Source organism: Neopelma chrysocephalum, unplaced genomic scaffold (assembly GCF_003984885.1).
Source record: "Neopelma chrysocephalum unplaced genomic scaffold, ASM398488v2 Primary Assembly neopelma1_252, whole genome shotgun sequence".
Classification (NCBI taxonomy): domain Eukaryota; kingdom Metazoa; phylum Chordata; class Aves; order Passeriformes; family Pipridae; genus Neopelma; species Neopelma chrysocephalum.
Genome location: NW_020897914.1, coordinates 1,039,336 through 1,065,918, shown reverse-complemented (window position 1 = coordinate 1,065,918; position 26,583 = coordinate 1,039,336). Strand labels below are relative to the sequence as shown.

Sequence of the window (26,583 nt, the reverse complement as noted above, 5' to 3'; positions counted from 1 at the left end):
AAGCCCCATCCAGCCTGGCCTTGGACACTTCCAGGGATGGGGCAGCCACAGCTTCTCTGGGCAACCTGTGCCAGTGTGTCAGCACCCTCACAGGGAAGAATTTCTTCCCAATATCCCATCTAACCCTCTGGCAGTGGGAAGCCATTCCCCCTTGTCCTTTCATTCTAGGCCCTTGTCCAAACCTCTCCATCTCTCTTGGAGCCCCTTTAGGTACTGATTCTGCTGGTGAACAGATGAAGAGGGTGATGTGTCCTGAGTGATGAGATCTCAATGAAAAGGACCTGCCCGTGCCAACAGGGTGTACAGCCTTCCAGTTAAAGCTCTGTGTCCTGCTGTTGCATGGCAAAACAGGAATAATGGTTATTGAAACTGGTTACAGCATTCCCTGTCACAGTGCAGGGTCACTGGAATGCCACCCACCACCTCCTTCAACTCGTGCAAGGACATTAGGACAGGCAAAGATTTTAGATCTGTTTATTCAGATAGAAATTGAAAGCAGATGAATGGAGCACAGCCCCACTTCCTCTGCTGCCTCTTCCCCTGACTACATGAGAGAAGAGGAGAAGCAGGCAGAAAGCAGCAAATAATAATTTAGTGACAGAAGCATTGTGGTTCCCAGTTCAAACCTCTGCTTTCGGATAGCACAGGGACAGAGCATCAGTAGGTCAGTCACAGGGGAAACGGGTCATTTCTACCCAGGTGGCACCACCCTTGGTCACACCACCATCATCTGACAGGTTCCAAACCCGAATGCACAAACCTTGTGAACGGGGTTGCAGTGTACAGCATGCACCAAGGAACTATGGCAGCAACTTCCCTTGCAGTTTGCACAGAGACAGCTCTGCTCCACCTTTCTCTGTGTGGAGAAGAGCCCCAGGCAGAGCTACCACCTTAAAGCAGCTAAAATTGCCAGTATAATTGGACCTTCTCAAGGCATTCTGCCCTTTTGGGATCATTACCTGACAGGGGTTTCTCCAGGCTGGCTCCTACAGTACCTCTGTGCACACTCTGCAGGGAGGGGGGCAGGCAGAGTCAAGGTACCAACAGCTCGGAATCCTACCGACTTTCAGGTGCCTCTTCTGCTTTGGAAATGGAATGTCTGACAGGAGTAGCTGGAGGAACTGCTGATCAGTGCACCGAGGGCACCTTGAGGAGTTTCACAGCTCACGTTTTTGGTACGACAGGATTAACTCCACAGTCGCTGTGCCAGCGCACGAGGGCACAGGCAGGAGCCCGGCACATCTCCGCTGTCCTGTTTCACCTCTCCCAGCTGGGTCTCTTTCCAGGCCTATGGAATCCAGTTCTCTGCTCGAAGCAGCTTTCCTTAAGGTACTTGCTGTAGAGATTATTTCATTGTAGAAGCACACGGATTGACTCACTGAGCAACACGCACATTTTCTATTCTTCCTTTCTCTCTGCTGTTATTTAAACTGGGACTGAGATGCTGCTCCCCAGCAGCACAGCTCTGTTCCACACTCCCCCAGGCAGCCCTTCGCTTGAATTCCCAGTCACTTGGAAGTTCCCTCAATGCCCTTTCCATAGGGTGTGAGCAGGAGAGGAAGCGCTGTGTCCTGCAGAGCATGAACAGGAGTTGTGCCGTAGGGATCTGCACTCCGGAGGCTTCACAGCTGTCTGTGGGACGTGGCTGCTGTTCCTTGGCATTGTGAGCTGCAGTCCAGGTTGGCCAGTGAGAAGAGAAGCTGCTAAAGGCATTAACTGGACATTTCTCCTGCAAAATGATGGGTGGGCTCTACTTAAGCTTCAGCGGGGAGTCCCCACGGAAGGATCCGGCGCTCTAATGATTCCCGTGCCTCCCCTGGAAGGCCCAGCTGACCTGCTGATGTAACAGATAGGCTTTGAACTCCTAAGCACCACTGCATCCACTTCCAGCAACTGTTTGCTGCTGAGAAATTCTGACTGCAGCCAGTAAGGCTGTAACACCCACTTGGTTCTTCATCCCACCGCAGACACTGCGCGCTCTGCTCCGAGGCTGCACGGAATGCCGGGATGGACAAGAGGCGGGGATGGCAGCAAGCGCCTATTGAAAACCGGTAGCCCCAGGCTCTCGAAGGAGCTTCCCTCCCCCCTTCTCCCCACACATACACAAATTTGCAGAGTCAGTTTCCAATTTGTTTTCAAAGGGACAGGATTTCAAAGTCTTCATCTTCTGAGTCAAAGAACCTTTCCAATCTGTCGGCATCGGAGGAGTCTGGAAGAGAAGAAGAAAGCACTGCCTCCGTGGGACACCCTGACTGTGAGACCAGCAGCTGGAGGGCATCACAATTTGAGTGCCAAGTGCCCACAAGTTCCAAGACTCAGTGACATACCCGAGTGAAGGCTCTGAGCAAGGATGAGAACACGTCACGGGCATGGAAAATGCACTGGAGAGAATTATATGGAGCACAGAAGTGCATCACCTTTCACAGATCCCAAAACCAACTCTGCTGTGACTGTTCAGTACAACCTTGCTGTGCCCCAACTCTGCATTAGCAGGAGACTGTTCTGCCTCAAGAGGCTCAAAATAAAGAGAACTTGCCCAGGTCTGGACTAATATCCATGAAGGTTTCTGGCCCAATTAAGGGATACATTCCTGCCATGTATTGGAGAATTGTTTCTGCTGTAGTTACCTTTGGTACAACTGTTAGGGAATGTGATTATACAACATGCACTCTCCCAAAAGCAATTGTACAGTCCATTTTATGAGGAAAGGTAGTGTAGTTGATCCCTCCTGTCCATCCTTCCAATATATAGTGAGGAAGGAGCTCACGCCTAAGGGGAGGCAACTTTAGCACAGGAGAAATTCAAGTGAGACCAATGGGCAAACTGAGGAAGGAGAAACCTGTATTAACTCAGGCTGGACAGTCACAGAATGTCAGAATGGTTTGGGTTGGAAGGGACCTTAAAGATTATCTCGTTTCAACCCCCTGCCACGAGCAGGGACACCTTCCACTAGCCCAGGTTGCTCCAAGCCCCGTCCAACCTGGCCTTGGACACTTCTAGGGATGGGGCAGCCACAGCTTCTCTGGGCAACCTGTGCCAGTGTGTCAGCACCCTAACAGAAGAATTTCTTCCCACTATCTCATCTAACCCTGCCCTGTGGCAGTCTGAAGCCATTCCCTTGTCCTGTCACTGCATGCCCTCTCCAGCTCTTTTGGAGCCCCTTTAGGCACTGGAACAGGCTCCAACTTCAATTACTCCTCCTAGTGAGGGACAGGACTAAGCCAAACAGAATGGCCAGGGACAAGCCAGGGAAGAGGAAGAAGGACAAGTAGTCCACTACAAAAACATTTTTAAGAGTAGGAAAGGCAACAACTGGGGACAATTTAAGACAGGCAAGGGTCGATTGGCAGCTTAAGGGAATCGAGCACTCTTACAGGACAGTGTGATGAGAAAGGCTTTGAAAGTTCATGCTACAGAGAGACAGTGAGGAAGCACAGGATGCAGGTGCAGGAGGCAGCCTGGTGCCTGGTGTCAGGGTGGGTTTGCCCACACACACTCACTGCTCTTGGCAGAAGCTGCCAATGCCTCTCTATCTCCTGCAATGTTTGTGCATGTTATGAACAAGATAAGCAGAGCCTGACAGTCAAGATTAGTGGCCAACAGTTGTTCCTTCTCACACTGGCAGTGGTACGTGGCAGGAAGGAGTGCCTTATGCTGGAACTAAGTGTGACCAGCCCTGTCTTGGACCATTTTCATCACATAACTACTCAGCTTTCAGCCTTTTCAATGGACCCTTTTGATTCCTCCAAGCATCCCTTTAAGAAATCCTAGATTCACATTACTGTGACAGCCTGTCAGCTTGTTTTTCCTTCTCCTCAGTCACTATCACCATTCACAGAATCGTTCTAAAAATCATCCTGAGACACTGGGATCTGCAAACCACTAGTTGAAAGCCAAAAAAACCAGATCAATTGATCCAGGAACCCCAGATCAAACTCCGGAATGAACAGGAACATATCAGAAACCACAGTGCAACCTCAAAATTTCCAGGAAACCAAAGGGACCAGCTCACCCCGAGCTCTCCCTCCCTCCCTTCTTGCATGGCCTCACCTGGTGTGAGATTCAGGACGTCGGGGTTGGAGAAGTGCGAGGGCTGGCGTTCCACCAGCTCGAACATGGGCAGTGCTCCTCTGACCAGGGCCAGCTGTGGAGACAGAGCAGAGCCATGAGAACCAACAGCTCTGCACTCCTGGGGCTCTTTAGGGGGTTATAACGATCTGTTGGCACTTCACTGCAGCTGGAAAAATGTTTTTCAAATCTTTTACTTGTGTCACCAACAGAATTTCAGAGCTATGCTCTCTTTGGTAGTTTAATAAACTATTTTAATATGCTTTAAAAGGGGATCATGCTGCTGAGAACATGGTCTCTGTGCAGTGGTTTGGCAACAAGACAACACCTGATACTCCTTTCAGTAAGAGTAGAATTAGACTCATTAAGGTTAGAAAAGACCTCCAAGACTGAGTCCAGCTGTTAACCCAGCACTGTCAACACCACCACTAATCCATGTCCCCAGGTGCCACATCCACATGCCTTTGAATACTTCCAGGAATGGTGACTCCACCCCTTCCCTGGGAAGCCTGTTCCAATGTCTGACCAAATCTATAAACACAAACCTTTTTGATTTGCTGGCACCAGTCATTAAAGTCTGCCTCTGTGTTGCAGAAAAAGCCCTGAAAAGAAGAGAAAAAGATTTTATCCTTCTATATTTTAGATTGATTATTTCAGACCTAAGACCCTGTATTAATGCCAAGCAACATGATCAGGATTGTGAGCAGTTATCTACACCCAGCTGCCTTGCTCTAAAACCATGCATGACACTACCCTGTGTTAAGTGAACACTCCACAAAGGCTGATTGTGACCAGGCTATCCAAGTGCTGGAATCATTAATGGCTGCTCTACCGCAGAAGGAAAACCAGGAGGAACAACCCCCATGGAAACAAAGGGCAGGCATCTCAGGCTCAACAGAAAACAAGCCACAGTGCATCCTCACATGGATTCAGGAGTAGCTGCAGATCTGCCCATCAAGACAGGAATCAAAGCCCAGACTAAACCTGAGAGAAGGACACAGTCCCAGGAGGAATGGCATTTAATTGCCATGCAAGGGGGACTTCCCTGGGACAGCTTCCTGCACAAGGAGCTGCTTTACCGCTGTCACCAAAACCCAGGGCAGCACCTGACCAGAGCACAGCACTGCAGAGTGCCCACCCATCACCACTGCCTCTGCCAGTTCCCTGGGGAAGGAGAGAGCTGTGGAACAGAGGGACCCCAGCACTGCTCCCTGGGGGACGGGGAACAGGAACACACCACGGCGATGGAGGGGTCGAGCTCGGCGATGCTCATCCTGCACGGAGGGTGCTGGCAGTGGAAGCTCTCGTCGGGGAGGCAGCCGCTGTCACCGGGCTCCACCGCCGGCTGCGTGGTGTGGGGATCCAGGTAAATGAGCTCCTCGCCTGGACAGAGAGGCAAGGACACATCAACAGGAAGAACCATGCCAGCATCTTGGTCTCTGAGAAGCGGTGAGATAGAAAGAGTAAGAGCAATGGCAGAGCCAGCTCTTGTAACCACACAGAGAAAGCCACTTTCTGGGGACAACTTGCTTCCAGCCACTTCCCCAAATGCTTCTCAGCCAGGCACAGAGCAAGCTGCCAGAACCACAGTGGCCACTCCACAGCAACCCCCTGGGATCGAGGTACAGGCACTGTTTGGGTACTGTCCCTGCTCATCCCTTCCCAGGTCCTGGGTAAGCTCAGGTAGACCCCAGAAATCTAAAGCACAAGTAACCTGAGGTCTCAGGCAGAGAGAGAAAACCAGAGGAGAGCAATGACAGTTTGTAGGGTTTGAGGAAGGGTCCCCTAAAGGACAGTTATATCCAGCCAGGCCCCAGAGGGAGATCAGTTCTGAACTCGGGAAGCAGGTTCTATGCACTCCTCTTACAGACAGGATTAGTGTTACACAGTGCCAGTTTATGGCCAGTGTTCAAATCTACATGACTCAGGTGAGAGGTTCGGCCCACGGCAGCCTTCCATGCTTCCAGCAGGGAAGGAAAACCCTGCAGCACGCCCCACAGGCCAAGCAGGAGAGCTGTGCACCCCACAAGCAGCCGGAGGAGATGCTTGGACAGCCTTTGCAGTCCTCTGGGCACTCACCTACATAGCCAATGAAGTAGTGAGCACTGTTTGGCTTCCCTCCGATCACTCCCAGGGACTGGGGCATCATGAAGCAGTGCTGGAAAAGCAACACAGAAACCACACAGCTGACAGACAGTGAGACAGCAGGTGGGAACAAAGGCAAACATCCAAAAATGCAGTGAGAAAGACGGACAGGGACACAGAGAATCTGCAACTCTAGCAGCAAAACCAGCCATTTCTGGAGAGAAGCTCCATCAGGAAGGTAGAAGGCTACAACACAGGGCCTTCTAGGAGCATGGAAACAGCTCAAAACTACTTCCAACTGAAGTTCCTGCTGACAGGAACACAGAGGTGGACCAAATGGAAGAAGCTGCACTACTCCAGGACTCAGTACGGGTGAGTCCTGGCTCTGCTGCCGTCAGTGGCAAGATCCCTGGAGCTGTCATCAGGCTGCAACAGTGCTCCTGGGAGGGAAGAATCATTCAGGAAACAGTTTAAGTTCCTTATCCACCTGCAGCATCCAAGCACGATCTACTGAGATAAGGGAAGTAACCTCACAGGAATTTGGAGCTGTCTTACCCACACAGCTCAGAGCCTGCCAGCACAAGGACAGCAAGACAATGTGCACTCTGTCTTGTGCACATACTCTGCACACCCTTGATTCTGCAGCTTCTCAATACTCCAACCTGCAACTGCCTGCCAGCTCCTGGCCTTAGTCTGCAGCACCAGCTCCAGCCTCAGAGCCACAGGGAGTGCCCAACACTGCATTAACCAACACTCGGGTTACCACCAAGCAGGGTATAGTTGTGCTGAACAAATGCTTCAGCAGGTTGGTGCTATCTAAACACTGACACCAAGCTATGAAGTGAAATCCCCAAAAGAAAAAAAAGCAACCTAAAAAAGGCACAACTCCCCAAGCCCCACCCCATTTTCCTGACTAGAGCCTGCAAGAACCTGTATCCTGACCTCTGACATGAGTTGTCTCTCAACATATTTTTCTTTGCAAATAGGACAATTATTTCTGAATAATTACTTAATTCACAACAGGATCCTTAAGCATCACCCCACCAGGAATTCAGCTCCAAATCCCCTACCTTTAGTGTTTCAATATAGGCTTCATTGATCTCTGTGAGCCCGAGGCGGAGAGGTATCAGCAGCACCAGTGGTTTCCACAGCACAAGCCTGTCTCTAACCCCTGGTTCCTCTGGGTACCCGTTATAGAGCACATCTGACTCCAGGGCAGGACATGCTGCAGCTCCAGCACACGGCAAGTTGGACTGGCACAGCCGCCCTATGGAAAGGGAACAGGAGCAGAGAGCATCAGGAATCACCTCCGTTTCCAGACCTTGAGTCGTTCTAGTCAAGCTCTGATCAACAACTGCTATTTTCTAAAAGCCTACAGCACTTAAAAACAACGAGAAAAGCTTGCAGAGGCCCAGTGCTGGGACTGTGTGATGTGTACACTCCCTGCAGGGCTGCTGAAGGGCTCAGCCTTTCAGCCAAGCTCACACCAAGTTTACGCCAGAGCACGTTGTACTCACAGCTACCATCTGCTGGGCAGTGAAAAATGCCAGTTCTTCCACAAGGTGAGCAAGCACCTGTGCCAACAAGGTTGGATGAGCTGATTAGGCTGTCAGGCAACAGTCCTGAATTCACAAAGCTTGTAGGCAGAACGAGAAAAGTCCGGAGTGTCCAACTCCAGAGGAATTCACAGAGGATGTGAATGAACTGCATGAGGACAATGTTATGGCTTAACACAGGAAATGTTCTCCTGTAACTAATTGCTGTAGCAAGATACAAACATGGCATCTGTCTAGAGCAGTTATAATTTTCCTAAGTTCACTTAAATTTCCTAAAGGTTTTAACCTTCACAAATTTTGCTGGGGATCATTCAGCAGCCTCTTCACAGACCTAAAGCAGGACTGTCACTGAACTCTGCAATTCCAGCATAAGCTTTGCCTCTAAGATATGGGGCAGCAGAACTCCTCGGGGCATACACATGACATAAGCACTCTGCATCCTCATTCTACAGGCTTGACAAACACACAGCCAGGTGCTGTGTAATGCACCCAGGTTATGTAAATTCTGGTCCAGAAACAACTCCAAGCTTACCTGTCTCACTGGCCCATTTCATTACTTGCTGGGTGTGTGAAGAAAAAACCCCAAACTCCAAAGAAACCCACAGCACTTTAATCATGAAGCCAAGGCAATTAGACAAAATGCCAGAGGCTCATTTAATTTATTCCTGGCCTAAATTGAAGGCCAGGACACTCTAGCAGGTAGGACACAATGTAAACAAACACCTTAATCACCAGCCATTTCACCTTGGTGTTTGTTCACTACTGAGAGCTTCAAACCCAGCTGAACAAGGGCAATGTTACACCCAAATTTAAAATAAATACAACTTTGATCTAAAGCCTTAGGAGGAAAGACAACCTGCACGGATGTCTGCAGTTTCTCCCTGTCCTGTCCCTCAAGAAGGGAGAAGGTGTACGTGTGCATCTCATGCACAGACATAGTTACCAGAGGTCCTGAGGAAACTGTTAAGTAGTGATTTCTCCTATTAAAACAGGTTCTTTTGTTGCAGTAGCCTGCCTGTCCCGGTGATCTGAAATCAGCTGCCAATCCAGGGCTGTTGCTGCATGGGGTGTCACTGCAGGTTTCCTCATCAGGCAAAGCACCTGGCAATCCTGCACTGTGGTGCGAACATATTTAACTCCAGTTTAAGCAGCAGAGAGCTTGGCACAGACTAAATTCACCTTGGTCTTTGGCAGGCTTTGCAGTGCTATGGTGGCAGAGCATAGCAGAACTTGCCTAAAGCTTCCCAGCTGGATGCAAACTATTTACTGCAAACGTATTCCAACAGATCTGACATGACACCTCTCCTGCTGTGGCTGCTGCTGTCAGGTACTGCCTTGGAGTCTCATCATGTTTCTGATGCACAGGATCCTCCAATGCCCAACTGAGAGCCCCCTTCTGATGGAACACTGCCTCAGAAGGGATAAAGGTGGATGTTTCCTCAATGCTATAGCAAAAGGCATTTCCTGTGAACCTTTGGCTTAACCTTATCAGTGACCAAATTAATGGATGTATGAAACAACATGACTTCTATCGTCAGTGTCTGGGGCACAAGGTATCTAACACAAACCTACAGACGTGTAACACATCAGACCCACTCACACAGTGACTTTCAGGCCCTGTACAGATACATTATGATCCACATCTGAGGAAAACAAACACGCCCTGCCCATGACAAGCAGTACGGACACACCACTTGAAGCAGCATCAGTGCTGAATAGCCAGTGCCACACAGACAGAGCCTGCAGCACACCCAAGCCTCGCAGCCAGCACGCTTCAGCTCTACAAGCGATGTTTTCAGGCTAAAGATGAAAGATAAATCCAATTTCTGTTTTTAAATTGGCCCTTGTTTAAGCCAAGGACATCAGCATGTACCTTCAGCTAAGGTCAGACAGGCACTTCTCAGTCAGCTCCAACTGAGCTACCTGACAAGAGATGGAGCTTTGTAACATGATTGTCCTGCACTCCAGGGGTAAATTGCCTGGTAGTTGATTCTGGTTCTGTGGCAGCCAAATGATGCCTGCCACAACCTCACCTGTAACCTTGCCCCAGCTCCAGCACTCACCAGAGCATTGTACCTGCTGTTCCAGAGCACTGCCCTGGCAGAAACACTGCAAGGTTTGTGCTGGGTGAGCTCCCTGCCTCGGGAGTTGGCCTAAAGCAAGCCAGGGGAAGGGCTGGTGAGGCCAGGGCCATGCAGGGCTGCAGCAACCAGCAGTGCAGGCACTCAGCTTTCATTACTGCAGGGCTGCAGCCTGAGCAGGCAGGCTCAGGATGGGCATCAAGACCTGCTCAGGCTCCAGAGCCAGCCTGTGGGCAGGATGCACCAAAAAAAACCCAAACAAAAAAAAGGGAAAAAAAAAAAGAAACCACGAGTGAACACTCCTTAAAATGATGAGATTCACTCTAGAGATGGATTCCCTTCTTATCCCTGCCCCCTGCCAGTTTTGTTCACTTTTCCCTTCAGTGATTTGTTCTAGTTTTCTTATCCTGCCTAATAGCAGAGACATCCTACCCATTATATGAGAGATGAAGCAGCCATTTACTGCTTGCTACTTGTGGCCATAAACAAGTCTGATAGAGAGGCCACTATGCCAAGCCAGAGGCTTTATCAGGTGAAGCAAAAGTCAAACAAGGGCCTTCCTTGCCATAGAACAGCAATTCTCACCTGGTTTCAGAATGCTTGGCCATAGCTTTCAGCGACCAGAGAATGGTGAGTGTTGGAAGGAGCCTTAAGGCTCATCCAGTCCCACCCCCTGCCACGGGCAGGGACACCTTCCACTAGCCCAGGTTGCTCCAAGCCCCATCCAACCTGGCCTTGGACACTTCCAGGGATGGGGCAGCCACAGTTTCCCTGGGCAACCTGTGCCAGGGCCTCCCCACCCTCACAGGGAAGAATTTAAGACAGAACATGTACTTCACGTTTGTTGTGCTCTCCAGCTTTTTTCTGGCTTGTTGCTGCCAGAGGATACATCACATTCTACCTCTGTGTGGTACTTACGGATTTCTTCCATCACTACTGTGTTGTCCATGGCTATATGTACTGCCAGGGAACTCCACGTATCAAAAGTTGCGAGTTTTCTACAGGAAAATTAAAAGGAAATACGTAAGGAAGAATTAATACAACTACATGACAAAGATGGTGGGGTAGCAGAGAGGAGAAACTGGATTAGGAGAGACTGGTGTAATCAATTATGCTATGAAGTGTGCTTTGATAGAGGCTGAGTTGTAGACTTCATTACTGCCTGAAGAATAAAGAATAAACAAGGTTGCAAGTGGGATCACACCTGGGAATCTAATCTGCCCCTCAGCAGCTACTAAGTACATGAGCCCCGATACAATCTCCAAGTGGAATTCCTTAACTGCTGGTTACCAGAAAGTGAGACAGCATTAGAAGTGAAATAAAAGCACTTTGACCTCCCATACATTATCTCCTGACCACCTGTACCAGAGCCTGGGCTAACTCAGCCTATGGCCTGACCTGGGAAAGCTGCCTTCAAGCAATCCCAGCCTATTCCAGGGAACAACCTGCTCATGTACCAACGTGAGGGGAGAACAGTGAGAGGAGGGAGGGTGTTAGTCAAGGCAGCCCATGCTCCCACAGTGGTCAGAATCCTGTAAGCTCAGGTACCACACCCCAAATGACCCCACACTGCCTGGCTCAACAGGCAAAAGGAAAAAAAGCAGCCCTTACTTGAGCACCTGTGCGACCGTGTTTGGTCCGTACCACTGGCCTATGGATTTTCCCTCTCCAACTCCCATCTGGGCTGCAGCACAAGGGAAAAAAAAATTAGTAAGTAATTTCACCCACACTGCATCCCTTGCTCAGCGGGCTTGTATCAAATAGGGAAGAATTGTCACTTGGAAACATTGAATCAGCAGAATGTACCCTGTCATGGGGGATCTTCTTGTGGGTGGGGGTGAGCAGCTCATCCTGAAGGACTGTAAAGCAAATCCTTTCCCCAAAATGCAGCAGCACAGAAGTTCAAAGGGCAATGTTGCCTCAGAAGAAGCTTTACACAGAGTCTTTGATCACCAAACCACCCCTGTAACCCGTGTTCTGTTCACTGAAGCTGTGGGTACCTTAACACCCCATAGGAAACAGGCAGCTTCTCTTTTATTTTTCAGGGAAGTTTGTATCGAGGTGAGATCCTTCCTTACTCCATTTGCTTCTTCTGAGCATTTCTTTCCTCTTACCTATCTGGTGAATGGAGTAGTAGCTGTCTTTTTTGTCAATGAAGGCATTAAGAACGTTGAAGTAATTATCCATCTGCCTCTTCCCTTTTATCCACCTCCAGTCTAAGACAGAAAATGGGATATATGAAACAAAGCATACTATTTGTTAGCAACTAGAGGCTGCAAGCAACAATTCTCTTCCTGTGCATCAACCAACTGACCTGATTTTCACATTGCTACCTTACTATTAGGCATCTGAGGCATTCCCAACAGTAAAAGACTAATTTTAAAAGCACAGAAAGCATCCTCACAGCTAGGATAAAGGAATGTCACCCACAGAAAAACAAATAATAATAAAATATAAAAATTAAAAAAAATTTACAAAAAAATACAAATATCTATGTAGAGTTGGAGAAAACAGGGAAAAACCTGCTGAAGAGTTCCCAGTAGATTTCTCTCCCAACAGCCCTGAACTTGAGAAGACTGAAGAGAAAGTTACAGAGCCCTCACAGCAATTCCCTCCTGTGCCCTCATCATCTCTGTCCTTACAAGTGCTGCACTTGTGGGAGCACACGGCCCTGGAAATCAGTGTGGGCTGCTTTACCTCTTCCCAGATGCCTGCAGACCAAGGCCTGAGCAAAGATCATCTGGCCACAGCGCAGCATGCAGCCCCAGCCCGTGTCCGACGTGGGACCGGTGCCTCCTGCAAACGAGGACAGAGAATAAACATGGAATAAAGGGGAAAACAGTGCCGAGAGAGAGAGAGAAATGCAGGCACGGTAAGTCTGCGTGGGCAGCAGGCTCACAGAGACATGAGGCAGGGAATAAGGACTAGCTTAGCTCACACACCCAAGGCTGAGAACCAAAAATGTGGTTAACAATGAGTGACTTAATGGCATCCTCTAAAAGCAAATAAACAAACCCCTCTAATGCTAACTGAAAGTGGAAAAAACTTCCAAGGGAAATCCAAACAACTCAAGAGAGAGCTGAATTTCTCAGCCTCTAAGCCTGGCTGCAGACTCCCAGCCCCATTCAGAGACAGCTCTATACAGAGGTGCCTGCTGCAGGTGACTCTTGCAATCCTCATCTTGAGAAGGCAACTCAACATGCAAACCAAATCAGTCCCAAGGAATTCCTACATAAGAAGCAGCAATGACAGGCTAAGATTCCAAAGTGAACAGTGCAGTTAGGCAAAAAAAAAGGCATCAGACAAAAAAAAAGATAAAACCACCCCAGCAATGAAAAAAAGACACATCCTACATCATGTTGGAGAATAAGCTGGATATTAGCTCACACTGGAAAGTCTGAGACAAAGACTTTCAAGACAAAGCTCAAGGCTGGAAGCGTTTCCCTGACAGATCTTCCAAAGGAAACTGCAGCTCCTCCACTGCAGCTCTGGCTATTACTACAAATAATAGAGATAAACATTCAGTGTGACCACAGCAGGTGAGCTGTCTCACGAGCACACAGCCAGCTGTGCCTGGGCAAAGCTGCCAGAAGTCTTTGTAATGCTGCTTCTGTCTTTTAGTCTTAAACAACTACTCTCCACAGGGAGAAAAATCACGCAGAGAACTATTTAATCAACATCTGGATGTTCAGCAGCTGTCTTCCATGATTTCACCAGTAATTTATAACATATACAACTTCCAAGAATGATAATGCTTTACCAAATCAGCACTAGACAGTCCCCTAACCCTTACAATATTTAAGTGGGCAAGCACAGAGGGAAGTGACAAACAACAACAGGGATGACTGGAAGAAGAAAAATACTACAAAAGGTTTACTGTATATATGCAAATAATATTTATTCTGTAAATGGGAAATGACTCAGAAAATGGTGTCTGCCTTTGCCTCACAGCCTTTAATGACTCACAAAACCCCAATTGTGTCTGCAAGCCAGTTCAATATGTGCTAACCCTTCAGTCTCAAACATGTGTTTAACTGTGGTGCACAAACATGAATTTAAAGGAATTAAACTGCATCAAAGATGTCTGAGGGCTTGTGAGGCAGAGGATTTACCAGAAGGGAAAGAACAGCACAAGCCAGAAGGACCAGTTACCAAGAAGTCTCTTTTCCAAACCTGAGCCATATTCCTACCCCACTGACTGCTGGGGATGGCACTGACAGAAGGGGGATATGGGTGGGGCTTGGAATCCCATTTGCCTTAGATCCCCTTGGAATCCCCTTGCTCTTAGATCTCCTCTGATAAACCTTGCACCCAGAACACAAAACTAAACCCCAGAAGAGGCCATGCAGAATATCTTAAGGAACCAAGACGTCTTCCTTTGAGTTCACTGGGAAAAATTTCCCATATCCGCTACAGCTCCTGTGTGTAACAGACACTTCAGGCATTTAAAACCCCCCACACAAACAAAACCCCACACACAGTCTAGAGCAGATGCACAAAAGCAGCAATTTCCATATCACATCTGTAGCTTTCATAATTTTAATCCACTTCAGGCCCAAGACCATTATTCAATAATATTTCACACTAGACTGATGTAGGATGTGATGAGCATGAAGCACAGAAATCTTCCCAAGTTGCATAAAAAAAAGAGCAGGCTTCCCAAACTCCTCCTTGTGTCCTTTTTGAAACCACTGCTATCCCTCATACCCAAGGGGATGAGGAATTCTCATTATCAGATAAGCAAAAGTGTGTCCAATCAATTAAATGAAGCGCATTTCAGATTCTTATGAATGGAAATAACGTCATGCTTGTGGGGACTGTTTTGTCAGGGATAAGCAGGACATTTCCAGGATGTCTTTAGACTCCTCCACAGTACATACCGATAGCAGGGAAGTTCTTTCTGTAGGTGAACCAAAGGCGAGAGGTCACATCCAACAGGATCTCTTCCTTCTCTGAAAGGTGTTCAGCATCAAAACGCACATGTGAGGGTGGCACCACCACAGCCAAACCCACCTCCCACTCACCCTCCCTGAGGACAGCAGCATCTGCTCCTCACAGTCTGCAAGCCCAGAGAGGGAGAGCCTGGCTGAGGAACAGGGCAGGGCTGCTGTGCAGAAAAAACTTCCTTTTCCCCCCAAAACAGCTGCAATCAACCCAAAGACACTACAGCCACAGGTAAACTATGAAGAGGCAAACCATCTTCTTTCCTCTGAGTATCCCCCTGCCTCCACCATCCAGCCCTCATGACATGTCCCAATAACTACTATATGGTAACTTTCTGCACAGAAACATTCCAGAGTCCACAGAAATGGCCAGACAGACAGAAGCCTGGCAGTTAAAACCCAAGTGCAACACTAACAAAGTGCTCTGGAGCATCAGAACGTTGCATTGCCCATGACAATACCTGTAAAAACACTGTATTTCCGGCCGAGGATCCAGACGGGTTCTTTGGTCTCAGGGAAGTCTTCATACTCAAACCTGAGGGTGTCGTAGGTAAGGGTAGCTGGAAAGAGAAAAGAGACATTACAGATCTTTCGTAGCTTTTCCTTGTGTTTTAAAAACCAGGCAAAGCTACAGAACCAAAGCTGCTGTGGCCCCGTAACTCACACTCCCAGAGCCTCTGGGCTGCACTGCACCCACAGCTCTGGGAGGCACAGGGGTGACCCAGCCCTGACTCGCTCCTGGCTGCTCCACAGGCACAAAAGCAGAGGGATTTCCAGGCTAGGCCAGCTCCAGGTTCTGCCTGGGGCAGAAAACATCCAAAACTTCAGCTGGCAGCTACACCATTTTCCAGAACAGGCACCATCCTGCGTGTCATCAGCAATGATGTTGAGGTTCTCTTTTCCAGCGAGCCAAGTGGTCAAAATCCTCTTTCAGAGAATGTAAATTTGGAAGGAAGGACACACAAAACACAGATCACCTTAAGATGGGAACTAAACCTTGCTCAGTCCCTCCTCAAGAGGCAACAAACCCAGCAGAAGCCTTTACAGGTGTCACCCACAACGTGAAGAACGCAGAGCTGTGCAGATGTACCTGTACACAGGTGACAGGCAAACCTTGCCCCTTTCACTGGCTCCCTTCACAGCACAGCATCCATCAGTGCCTAAATATCCATCCTCTTCCAGGACCGTGACAGAACAACCCAGCAGCACAGGCTGCCCTTGGAGCAGGGCAGCTTAAGCTGTCATGCACAAGGCACAGGCAACAGGGAGGAAAAACCAGGAGATACAGATGAACTGTGCTCCACCAGGTCTGTGTTTAGAAATCAGGCACTTTAAAGTAGCCTGGGAACCCTGGAAATGAACCAACTGATTTTGCAGGAGTCAATTCTTTAACAAGCCACACCTAAAATTTAAAGCAGAGCTAAGCCAGACTGCTCTGTAACTATTAAAGCAGAGACTGAAAAATCCCTCTCACAGCAAGTGCAGTAAAATCTGCAGTAATGTGAGTTGAGTTTAAAGCAGGACAAGAGAAAGCTGCTCCCCTCCATGTGACACACCTCTCCTTTGGCTTCCTAGGAGTCACCTGCTGCTACACAAGAGACTTTGGCCACCTGTAGGTATCTCATCAGCCTTCTGCCCCTGGGCTCTCTGACCTGGAATTCCAATTGTCCAAGAAAACACCGGAGTAGCAGCAGCAAGACACCCTCACTAAGACCAGCTACTCTTTAAGCAGGAACTTTGGCAATAGAGATGACAACATGCTCCTAAATAAAACTTTTCATCAGACTCTGCCTTAAGTCGAGCCCAAAAGATTTGGAGCACATTCCCGGGGTGAATTAGTCCTTAAGACAGTTTCAGGCACATTTAGGATAGCACAGGCCACACGTTCCCATTCCCATCCCATGATGTGACTCCTCACAAGCCAAGCAAAGCAATTCTGTTTGTACAGAGATGTCCCAGCAAACTATTGCAGTCTCCTCTAACAAACTTTAGCAGGGAAATTAAGGATTTCTTTCCCATCTACTACCCAAAGTTTACCAATTTCCAGATTTATAAAGATAAGAGATACGATCTTAACATAAAACATGAAGTTCTCAGGCAGGTTTTAAAGCTCCAAGGAATATTTTGTGGTCTGTCAGTTCTCAAGTTTGCCATGTATCCATCTCTCTGTCAGGAGCCCCAAATTGTTTGAAGAAAATGACTGAAACAAGGATGCTACACAGGAACTATCAAATGCCCCACCATCCCTCTTTCTCCTCCTCAGCAACATTCCCTTGCCTGCTCAAATGTCACAACCTCTGCAGCCTCGCATTTTGCAGGGCACCAACCAGATCCTTAGCAAAGACAGGATTTGCAACTGGATGCTTCCCTCTGTGTTCAGGGAATGCATCACATGTGCCATGACACTGCACATTTGGGATGAGAGTCCCAGGCTTGCAGCCCTTCAGCTGAATGCCTAACATCTGGCTGTGTGTGTCCAGCTGTGCATCCAGACATTAGTGCCACACTGGTATTTTGGGAGAAATTACTTGAAAAGGCACAACTGCTAAACACAGGAGTTCAGGTTTCCCCTCTGCAGGGAGGCAAACTCAAGTGACTGCTCCCAGTTAACATCAAGGACATTATAAAGGCAGCAGTAAACTCCTCACAAGGCTTGAGGTCACTGAGTGTTTCCTTTACAAGCATCCACCTTCACATGCTCCAGCACTTTTCCAAGCTGTATCCCTTGTGCTATTGCCCAGATGGTCTAAATACGAGCCAGTGGAGCCCAAGCAATTCAGGCAGAGGCACAAAGTGTCACAGTGGGCACAGGAACCTTTCTCTCCCTCTTATAGCCAGAGACAAAGGGTCTGAAAAGTAGTAAACCTGGAAATTCCCCAAGCAGAAATCCTGTTTGAAGCTGCTCCTCTCAGAGCTGCAGAAGCCGGGTGAGATCAGCACATTTCTCAGGCAGTGCTCCAAAACTTCACCTTCAGAAAGCCCTCGGTCTGTTTTAATTACCGACCTCTGAGTATCCAGGACAGAGGAGCAGCAGTTCCTGCAGAGAAAGATGTGCAGCTGCTGCACATCAAACACAACAGTTCAACTTCACATGGATTTAAAGTTTGAATGTCAGCCCTGCACAGCTCACCCTGAGAAAGGCAGCCTTGCTTTCTAGGGGTCTTGGACACACTGAGAATGATGTGAGGCTCTCTGGATCTCTGCCCCATGGGCACACCACTTATAGGATCTGCAGAACACCTTCTCCTCCTAGAAAGCCTCAGCAGAAAAGGCAAAGCTTTGTACACACCTCTACAGAATCACAGGATGGTTTGGGTTGGAAGGTTAAAGATCATCCAGTTCCAGCCCCTGCCATGGGCAGGGACACCTTCCACTAGACCAGGTTGCTCCAAGACAAATCCAATCCAGCCTGGAACACTCCCAGGGATGTGGGAAAAAACACCACTGCAGAAGACACCTGTGTTAAAGGAATTAAGTAGTAAAGGCCTCTCAAACTCAAACAACATTAAATACTAAGATAAAGCTGAAACGTTTGAGTTCTCTTCCACTTCTGTGCACATGGTTGAAGAGCAAGGAACCAACCTCTGACACACCCAGCACGTGCCCACAATAACAGTGACCTTCAACAGCACTTTACTAAACATGAGCTTGGGTGAGGTTACTGAAAAGCTCTGTAGCATCACAGGATCCCAGAAGGTCTGGGTTGGAAGGGACCTTAAAGCTCATCCAGTTCTAACCCCTGCCATGGGCAGGGACACCTTCCACTATCCCAGGTTGCTCCAAGCCCCGTCCAAGTTGGCCTTGGACACTTCCAGGGATGGGGCAGCCACAGCTTCTCTGGGTAACCTGTGCCAGGGCCTCACCACCCTCACAAGGAAAAACTCCTTCCCAGTATCCCATCTAACCCTGCCCTCTAGCAGTGGGAAGCCATTCTCCCTTGTCCTGTCCCTCCAGGCCCTTACCAAAGCCCTTCTCCAGCTCTCTTGGAGTCCCTTCAGGCACTGGAAGGGATTTTAAGGTTTCCCTGGAGCCTTCTCTCCTCCAGCTGAACACCCCCAGCTCTCTCAGCCTTTCCTCACAGAAACACATGTTGACACAGCACAAGAACAACTGTCTAAATACACAGAATTAGGGTAGAGGGTGAAATTTTCCCTCCCTACTTATATTCCTAAGCTGCACAATGAAACACTCGAGCTAAAAGCATTATCCCAACTTGTAACAAACAACAGGGAGAGGCAGCTGGGGGTGGGAGCAGCCCTTGAGCACTGCTGTCACTCTGCAAAGTGCTGGAGGCCAGACCTGTGCTCACAGCAAGTACAGAGCCCCTGAAAGCCACCGGCTCCCTCTGCCTCACCATCACCAACACCACTTGTTTCTCCATCAGCTCTGGGAAACAAATAACCAGTCAAGACTTGGTGACTCAAACAGAAACGCAGCAGGTGATTTTCCTTGTGGTTTGAACAGCACCAACCACTCGGTGAGAGCCTGCCTGCTGAAAACCTTGTCATACAAAACACTGAAGCGGAGGTTTTGAGCGTTGCACCGAAGGAAAACCAGGCTTTGCCACACCTCCCTTCCCAAATTGCTTCCCCCATTCTCTGCAGAGGCTTGGCTCTCGTGCCTCCCCAAATCCTTCAGCCTCCAATGAACACCACCAAAAAGGGGTCAGAAACGAGGTGGATGATCCTCTCCCTCAGCTGATGCAGAGGGCAGGAACGCTACTGAACGTGGAACATTTCAAAAGAGAGCCAAGAAGAGAAGGTAAATTTACTACATTAGTAAAACTCATTGCTGAAAAACACCAAACAGCTGGAACCCTTCCTTCTGGCCTCTGCAGACAAAAGATTAAATCTTCTATTTCCCCTAAGCTCTTTCAAACAAGACAAATCCTGATTATCTGAACACCAATGAGGAGTTAAAGGACAGCTAGGGAAAAAAGTCATTTAACTGGAGAATAGTGCTTCCTTGGACGTCCAGAGCAAACAGTTCAAAGTCTGCCTGTCAGGTCCATGACTGTTCTGGGAGGGGGGCTGGACACCGAGGGGCTTGATCCCAGAGACCCCCCTGCGCCTCCCCTTTGCACGGAGGAGATCCGGCCCCACTGCCCAGCGCAGCCAGGCTTTCCTTCCCTTGTACCGATCACACCAAGGGACAGCAAACACATCTCCCGCTCAGGGTGTGCCAGTTCACTCCCTGCACGGCGTCCTGTTCCCAGGCGTGACACTGGATCCAAGGACGCTCCGGCAGAGTCGGGACGCTCTCAGCCGGTCTGAGCTGACAACAGCAGCGCCAAGGACGAAACAAGCCGGGACAGCCGCCCGGGGGGACGGGAGCTGCGGGCTGCCCGGGACACACGCGGAGGAGGAGCCCGCGGAGCACAGGGAAGCGTTTGTTGGGATAGAACAAGGCTTATCTCTGCGGAGGGGGGTGGAAGCTGCTACTGCACCAAGGCTGGAGGGAAGCGGGTCCCAACACCAGAGCCAGACACTTATTTTTACCCTCCTCTGTAAGAAATCAAAAAGCTGTACCTCGGTGAGGGCGATGAGCGGCTGAGTCGCCCTCCCACCCCTCGGCGACACCTTCTCACCCCCCCGAGAGTCACCCTCTCACCCCCAACCCGCACGCTCGCCCCTGAGGCCTCACGGGGAGCGGGGCACAGGGACACGACCCTGCCACCGCCCCCGCCCCGCTTCCCCCCGGGCAGCCCGGACCAGGAGGCCGAGCCCCGAACCTCCGAGGAGCGGCGGCACCAGCGGTGCTGGGGGTCAGGAGGGACCCGCCTGCGCCGGCCACGGAGCCACCGCCACCCCTCCGCCCCGCCGGGGGGCGGCCGGGCCCCGCACGGCCCCGCAGGGCCGCGGCTCCTGGGGCGGCGAGCGGCGCCTTCTCCGCCGCCCGCCGGGGAGGCCGCGCCGGTGCGGGCGGTGCCGGGGAGTCGCGAGCCCCGAGCGGCCGCCGGTGCGGGCGGTACCGGGGGTCCCGCGGGGGAGCGGCCGCCGGGCCGGGGCTGGGCCCGGCCGGACCCACCTGCGTCCATGGCGGCCCCGCCGAGCTGCGGCCCCGCGACACCCGTGCCCGGCGCGGCCCCGCGCGGCTGATGGCGCGACGCGCCGCGCCCGGCCAATGGCAGCGCCGCTCGCCGCCGACCCCCGCGCCCATTGGCTGTCGGCGGCGCTCGTCACGGCCCGGCGCGCCGCGCCGCTCCCCTCGCGCGGTGTGGGCTGCCATGTTGCCGTACGGAGCGGCAGCGCGGGGCGCGGGGAGGCAGCGGAGCGGCGGCGGAGTCGGGGCTATGGCCGGACGACGGGGTGACCCGTGATGGCTCCGCTCTTTGCGTGGAGTGCCGGCGGGCGCGGCCCGTGACACGTACGCCTAGGGGAGTTATGACAACCGGCCGCCGCCATCTTGTTGTACGGAGCCGCCCGAGCCCCGCCCCCCCTTCCTGGTGAAGGTAACCCCCCCCACCATGCCCACCCCTCTCGGAGACGCTTTTGACGGCTCGGCCGCCGCGGACCGAGCGGCTCGTCGGGAGGCGGACGCCCAACAGCGTGGAGGAGGCAAGCGAGCGGCGCAGGGTGCGGCCCCCTCCTTCCCCACCGGCCCCGCGGCACCGGCGCCGTACGGCCGCGCCTCGGCCAAAATGGCGGCGGCCGTGTGGCGGCCGCCATGTTGTGCCGTACAGAAACCCCTTCCCCAGCGGCGAGGGGCGCCGCGGTGACCCGGCTCCGCCATCTTGCCGTACGGCGGCGCGGCGGGGCCGGGGCCGGGGCGGGCCCGGCCGGCCGAGGGCGGCGGCGGCGGCCGGAGATGGTGATCTGCTGCGCCGCCGCCAACTGCTCCAACCGGCAGGGCAAGGCGCGCCGCGGAGCCGTCTCCTTCCACAGGTAAGGGCGGCCCGCCCGGCCCGTGCAGGTGCCGCGGCCGGGCCGCCCGCTCCCCGGCCCCGCTGCCCCCGCCAGGCCCCCCCGGCAGCGGCCGCCCTTTGTTTCCCTCGGGGGGAACCGGCTCGGGGCTCCCGGAGCCTCAGCGCTGGCTGGGCAGCGGGAGCGCCCGTGGCCGCGGGGCCCGGGCCCCACCGCCGGCCCGTCGCCACGAGCCCCCTCCGTGCGAGCCCCCCGGGCCCCCCATCGCTCCCTGGGGTGGGTCCCCAGGAGAAGGTCCCTGTCCCAGGAGTCCCATTGGAAACGGCGCCTGGTTCCTCTGCTCGGGCTTTCTTTCACTCCAGGCGTTTCTACACCTTATTGAATGCTATTAAATACACCCGGTGTCAGCATCGCCCGGGCAGCGGAGGCAGCGGAGGGGCAGCGTGTTGGCCGAGCTGGGTGTTCTGGTGGTGGTCACATCCCCCTTCCTTGTGGACAGGGTGTTCCTCGTGGGGGAGGTGAGCGGAATAATGGGTCGATTGCTGATGAAAACGGAAACAACACCTTTTAGTCCTGTGCTTTTTGTGAAGCAGAGCTGTTAAGGCAGGGAATGAATATCAAATATTTCAGCCCAAAGTGAAAAAAATCTTCAAATGAGTGGAGCCTCTCAAAACACAGCTTTCACCAGAACCTTCTAAACCTGACCATCACCTTGGATTTGATCACCTTAGAGGTCTTTTCCAACCTTAACAATTTTATGATTCTGTGATTCTGTGATCCGAAGAGCACTGGCCCTTCTGATTTCCCAAAGGTGGCTTATTTTTTCATGGAAACCCGTGTCTTGTTTCTTTTTTAGGTTCCCTCTGAAGGATTCGAAGCGCTTGATTCAGTGGCTGAAAGCTGTTCAGAGAGACAACTGGACCCCCACCAAGTATTCCTTTCTTTGCAGCGAGCACTTCACCAAAGACAGCTTCTCCAAGCGGCTGGAAGACCAGCACCGGCTGCTGAAGCCCACTGCTGTCCCAACCATCTTCCAGCTCGCGGAGGAGAAGCACGACAAGCTGGATTATGTCAGGAACCGAAGGAAAATAGCGAGGCAGGTGCGGGATGGGGAAGCCCCGCGGGAAGGAGGCGGTGAGGTAGCGCAGAGGGACGCGTCTTCTGGACAGGACTTCATGGTGATGCAAGGGAAGGAAGAGATGGAGGAGGCGACTCTGCAAGTGGAAATGGGATCGATGTCAGAGGAGACGGAGGCCCTCCGCAGCCAGCTGGATGGCCCTCGGAGAAGGACGTTAGGGGATAGTTTGGGTGCGAAGCCTGGAGCTCAGAAGAAGCTCGAGAGGTCTCCTGTGGAGGAGGACTGTCCCAAGGGCAGCTGGGCGGGGAGCTGGGTGGCAGAGAGAAGCGGCGTGTCGGTCGACGACTTCACCCCTCCTGCCTCCGGTGCTTGCAAGTTCATCGGCTCCCTCCACTCGTACAGCTTTTCCTCCAAGCACGCCAGGGAGAGGCCGTCTCTCCCGAAAGAGCAGCTGGAAAGGAAGAGGCCAAAGAGAGAGGTGGAACCAAGCTGCAGCAGCCATCTCCTGGGACACGACAAGGCCGTAGCAGAAGTGTCCCCGACTTCCTCCCTCACCGCAACTCCCCAGAAACCCTCCCAGGGCCTGTCGGCGTCCCCGGCGGACCTGACCCCGCGCCCGGCCGCCGAGGCCGTGGTGGGACGCAAGGGCGACACGGACGCCAACCCCATGTCCATCAACGAGGTCATCATGTCGGCCTCGGGGGCCTGCAAGCTCATCGACTCCCTGCACTCGTACTGCTTCTCCTCCCGGCAGAGCAAGAGCCAGGTGTGCTGCTTGCGGGAGCAGGTGGAGAAGAAGAACGGAGAGCTGAAGCTTCTGAGGCAGAGGATCAGCCGCTCTGACAGCCAGGTCAGGAAGCTGAAGGAGAAGCTGGATGAGCTGAAGCGGATCAGTTTCCCCTACTTGAACAGCCTGCTATCCCAGGACTGTGGTCAGTATTCCCAGGGGTGCTGCGTTGAGGCAGAATCCCGCCTTTTCTTAGAGGCTGCTAAAATTGGAGGTTGTAGAGGTGTGATGGGGAAAAGGCATTATGAGCAAGGGACATTTTGGGAAGGAGAAGTGGTAGCCTGTGTTAGACCAGCAGATGCAGGTGAAAGAATTCCTTTTGGGGGTACACAAGTTAATTCTCATATGCCAAACCTTTCCAAGATGTGGAATGGGAAGTTAGGTTGAGGTGTTGCAGACAACTCTCTTGATGAATTTATGGGGTTTTTTTAATTTCCTGTGTTATTCTAACTTGTTTGAGACTCAGTGGCACCTGTTAGGATTTGCCTTCTTCCTTTGGAGCGTGCTGGTGATTTTTTTTTTTTTTGGGGTGTGTTAATGAGCTGTCGTGGCAGCAGATATCTGGGAAAGCTGTTGTCATCTTCTCCAGTGATGTAAGAAGCACTTCTGATCTTGGATTTCATGCACTGCACTCAGCACCAGGGATACAGGAAATATAAGTGAGGTGGGAGGTATCCAATATGTTGTGATACACAGCCAGGTTGTGATTTATGAGCAAATGTCTGTGTTTACTTTGATCAGTTCCTCCTTCAGAAGGCAGAAGAAGTCAGGAAATGGATAATAAAATGGGAAGGAATGGAGAATGACTTCTCTATCAATTAAAAAATAATGATTAAACACCTGAAAGCATAGGGAAACTCCATGAGGGACGAGGTCATGTAAAAAGTTTGTCGTGTGGAAGTCGAATTGGGCCATAACCATTTTTCTTGCAAGAAAAAGCGTCTTTTAACGTACAACTTCTGCACAGTGACTCTGGTTGCAAAGTACAGTTTGGGGCAAGAGTTTAGGACCATCTGATGATGTTTGGTGTTTGTGTGGCTGCTGAGAAAACATTGGGTTGCCTCGTGAAGGATTTGTGACATGGGGCTTGCTTGAAGAAGTCATCGCCCATGGAGGGTTGGGCATCCCCTGATGGTTAATTCTTGCCTCTCCTTTAGGAGAAAAACTTCATGGCTTCCTCTGGAGCCACTGGACACAGTCAGAAAGGTGATGGTGGCATAGACAGGCACGTCCTCCAGGCTGTTACAGCACAGCCAACGTCCCCACTGAAGTGTAAGAAAGCAGACCCTGATAAAATTTGTGAAGGTCGATACCCAATACTGCTTTTCCCACATGCATCTAATTTTCCAAAGTATGGGAAAACTCACACTTGGATTTGGGTTGAGGAGGGAAAAGAAGGGGGTTTTTTCCATGTGGGAAATCAGCCTAGTCTTGTTTGTATCTTCTGGTCTGCATTTTTGTATTGTTTTGGTGTCAAACTAAAGAAAATAACTGAATACAACTTTCAAGGTTCCATAGTTGTTCATATATATTTATATATATGGAAAAGAATGTCTAACTTTGTTCATATATATATATATATATATTTTTATATATATGAAAAGGATGTCTAGCTTTGTTGGAATACCATCAATGAGATACTAATTGCAGGAAGAGTGTCTTTAAGGATGTTTTTCTTTATTCTGGTGAGTGCTGAGATTTTTCTCCTCTTTCCTGAGATTGATGTTTTTATACATGTCTTTGAGAAGTTAGAATTTTATGTTCTTACAGAAGATATTCTTAATGAGTTACATATTCTATTCTCTAAAGGAAGATGTCTTTTTTTTTAATGATTTGACCAATTTTTTACCTGTTCTGCCATCTCTTATCAACTAAACTGGAGATCAGTGTGTGAGAATGAACCGCTTTGGTGATTGTAGCTCGGTGGGATGGGAAGTTTATATGGAACCCTTTGGCTGGGGACTTTTTTAAAGCATTTGTTGATGGCTGAGTGGCTTTTTTATTTATTTTTTTCTTTTTTTTTTAGCTTAATCGTGGTGCTCCTCTGCCTTGCACTGCTTTTTGTGTGGTCATAGAAATAGTTTATGGCAGTGAAAATAGCTGATGAAGTGCAGCCAGCTGCTGCTGGGCAGAGCCTGGTTCACACCCAGACACTGAGTTTTGCTGTAATACAAGGCTGAATGGAAGAAAGGCTTTTTGGTATTCATAAAAATACAGTCAGGTAGCATATTAGGTTGATAATAACTATAGTCTTTGTTATTAGCTCCGTTTCAGTTGTCGCGAATCATCTGATGTGCTGTTGAGGTGATGGTTTTAGCCGTGAACCTGACCTGCATCATTTCCTTCCAGCTAAAGGCAGTGTCTTGGGGATGGGGAGTGTCAGTGAAGCACCTGACTGGACTGACCATGCAGGTTGTTCCCTGTCTGCATCCCAGCTCCATGTGCTGCAGGACCTCTCTTTGCTGCTGCCTTATGTTCAGCCACTACCACAGAATCCCGAGCACAAAAACAAGCTTTAGGCTCACACCCACTAAGCAGAACTTCATTTTGGTGCTAGTTCTCACACATACTTTCCTCTAATGAGACAAATAAATTTCTGCTGGCTGTATCCAAGCTACAGCCGGCTGGGAAGAGCAGGTTTCTGCAGGATTGCTGCACAGCAGTCCCTGCCAGCCACGCTTGAGGCCCGGTGACTCAGGCTGGGTGAGTGGCTCCTGGCCTGTTCCAGCTGTCACAATGTGTGTTTCCCAACCTGTCCTACCAGAGGTACCAACTAACTGCTTTTAGGAGAAGCCCCAGGCTGTTTCCTGCACAGCAAGGCTGCCACGGTGGCCCTTTCCATCTGAACTTTGAATTTAGTCGCTTGTTTGGTAGGAAAATGTTTCCTTCTGTTTCCTGGGCTACTTCTGAGGTGCATGGACCAAAGGTTGGGGAATGCTGTCAGGCACAGTGCACCAGGCAGGGTGGTGTTGGATGCAGCTTGGAGAAAAACAGAATGCATTGGGAGAAATTAGGGAGAGCCAGTGAGCAAATAGGGACCCAGTATCCTAGGGAAGGGCAGACTGTTCTAACAGCACTGAACTCTGCTACACAAGTGCTGTCTGTTTGTCTTGTTCTGTGTG

General features: G+C 50.7%; 2 protein-coding genes across 5 annotated transcripts in view; one reads left to right on the top strand and one right to left on the bottom strand.

Annotated features, from left to right (window-relative positions):
• Positions 1–457: 457 nt before the first annotated feature.
• ATG4B (autophagy related 4B cysteine peptidase) lies at positions 458–20,816 on the bottom strand. Of its 4 annotated transcripts, none has more exons than XM_027703954.1 (14): positions 20,761–20,770; positions 15,195–15,293; positions 14,671–14,742; positions 12,488–12,586; positions 11,905–12,006; positions 11,402–11,474; positions 10,709–10,788; positions 7,224–7,420; positions 6,148–6,226; positions 5,306–5,451; positions 4,614–4,670; positions 4,051–4,144; positions 2,104–2,209; positions 458–1,990 (listed from the first exon to the last, which is right to left on the bottom strand). In XM_027703954.1, exons 1-13 carry the CDS (start codon positions 20,768–20,770, stop codon positions 2,136–2,138), a joined length of 1,182 nt encoding a protein of 393 aa, XP_027559755.1. In that variant the 3' UTR covers positions 458–1,990; positions 2,104–2,135. The 4 variants fall into 4 exon arrangements, with proteins under 4 accessions (XP_027559755.1, XP_027559756.1, XP_027559757.1 ...); XM_027703955.1 differs by having other exon boundaries at positions 458–1,837; XM_027703956.1 differs by having other exon boundaries at positions 458–1,834.
• A 685-nt stretch (positions 20,817–21,501) lies between these two features.
• THAP4 (THAP domain containing 4) overlaps positions 21,502–26,583 on the top strand; it is a 20,439-nt gene continuing 15,357 nt past the window's right edge. The window contains exons 1-2 of the mRNA XM_027703951.1: positions 21,502–21,617; positions 22,453–23,606. Of these exons, the coding sequence (XP_027559752.1) occupies positions 21,541–21,617; positions 22,453–23,606 (1,231 nt within the window). The 5' untranslated portion in view covers positions 21,502–21,540. The remainder of the gene's footprint in view (positions 21,618–22,452; positions 23,607–26,583) is intronic.

Excerpts from the sequence above, each read along its gene's own strand:
- ATG4B (XM_027703953.1), bottom strand. Across the intron at positions 12,007-12,487 it reads CTGCAGGCATCTGGGAAGAG|ACTGGAGGTGGATAAAAGGG; the intron begins GTAAAGCAGCCC and ends TTTCTGTCTTAG. Across the intron at positions 5,452-6,147 it reads CTACTTCATTGGCTATGTAG|GCGAGGAGCTCATTTACCTG; the intron begins GTGAGTGCCCAG and ends CTCTCTGTCCAG.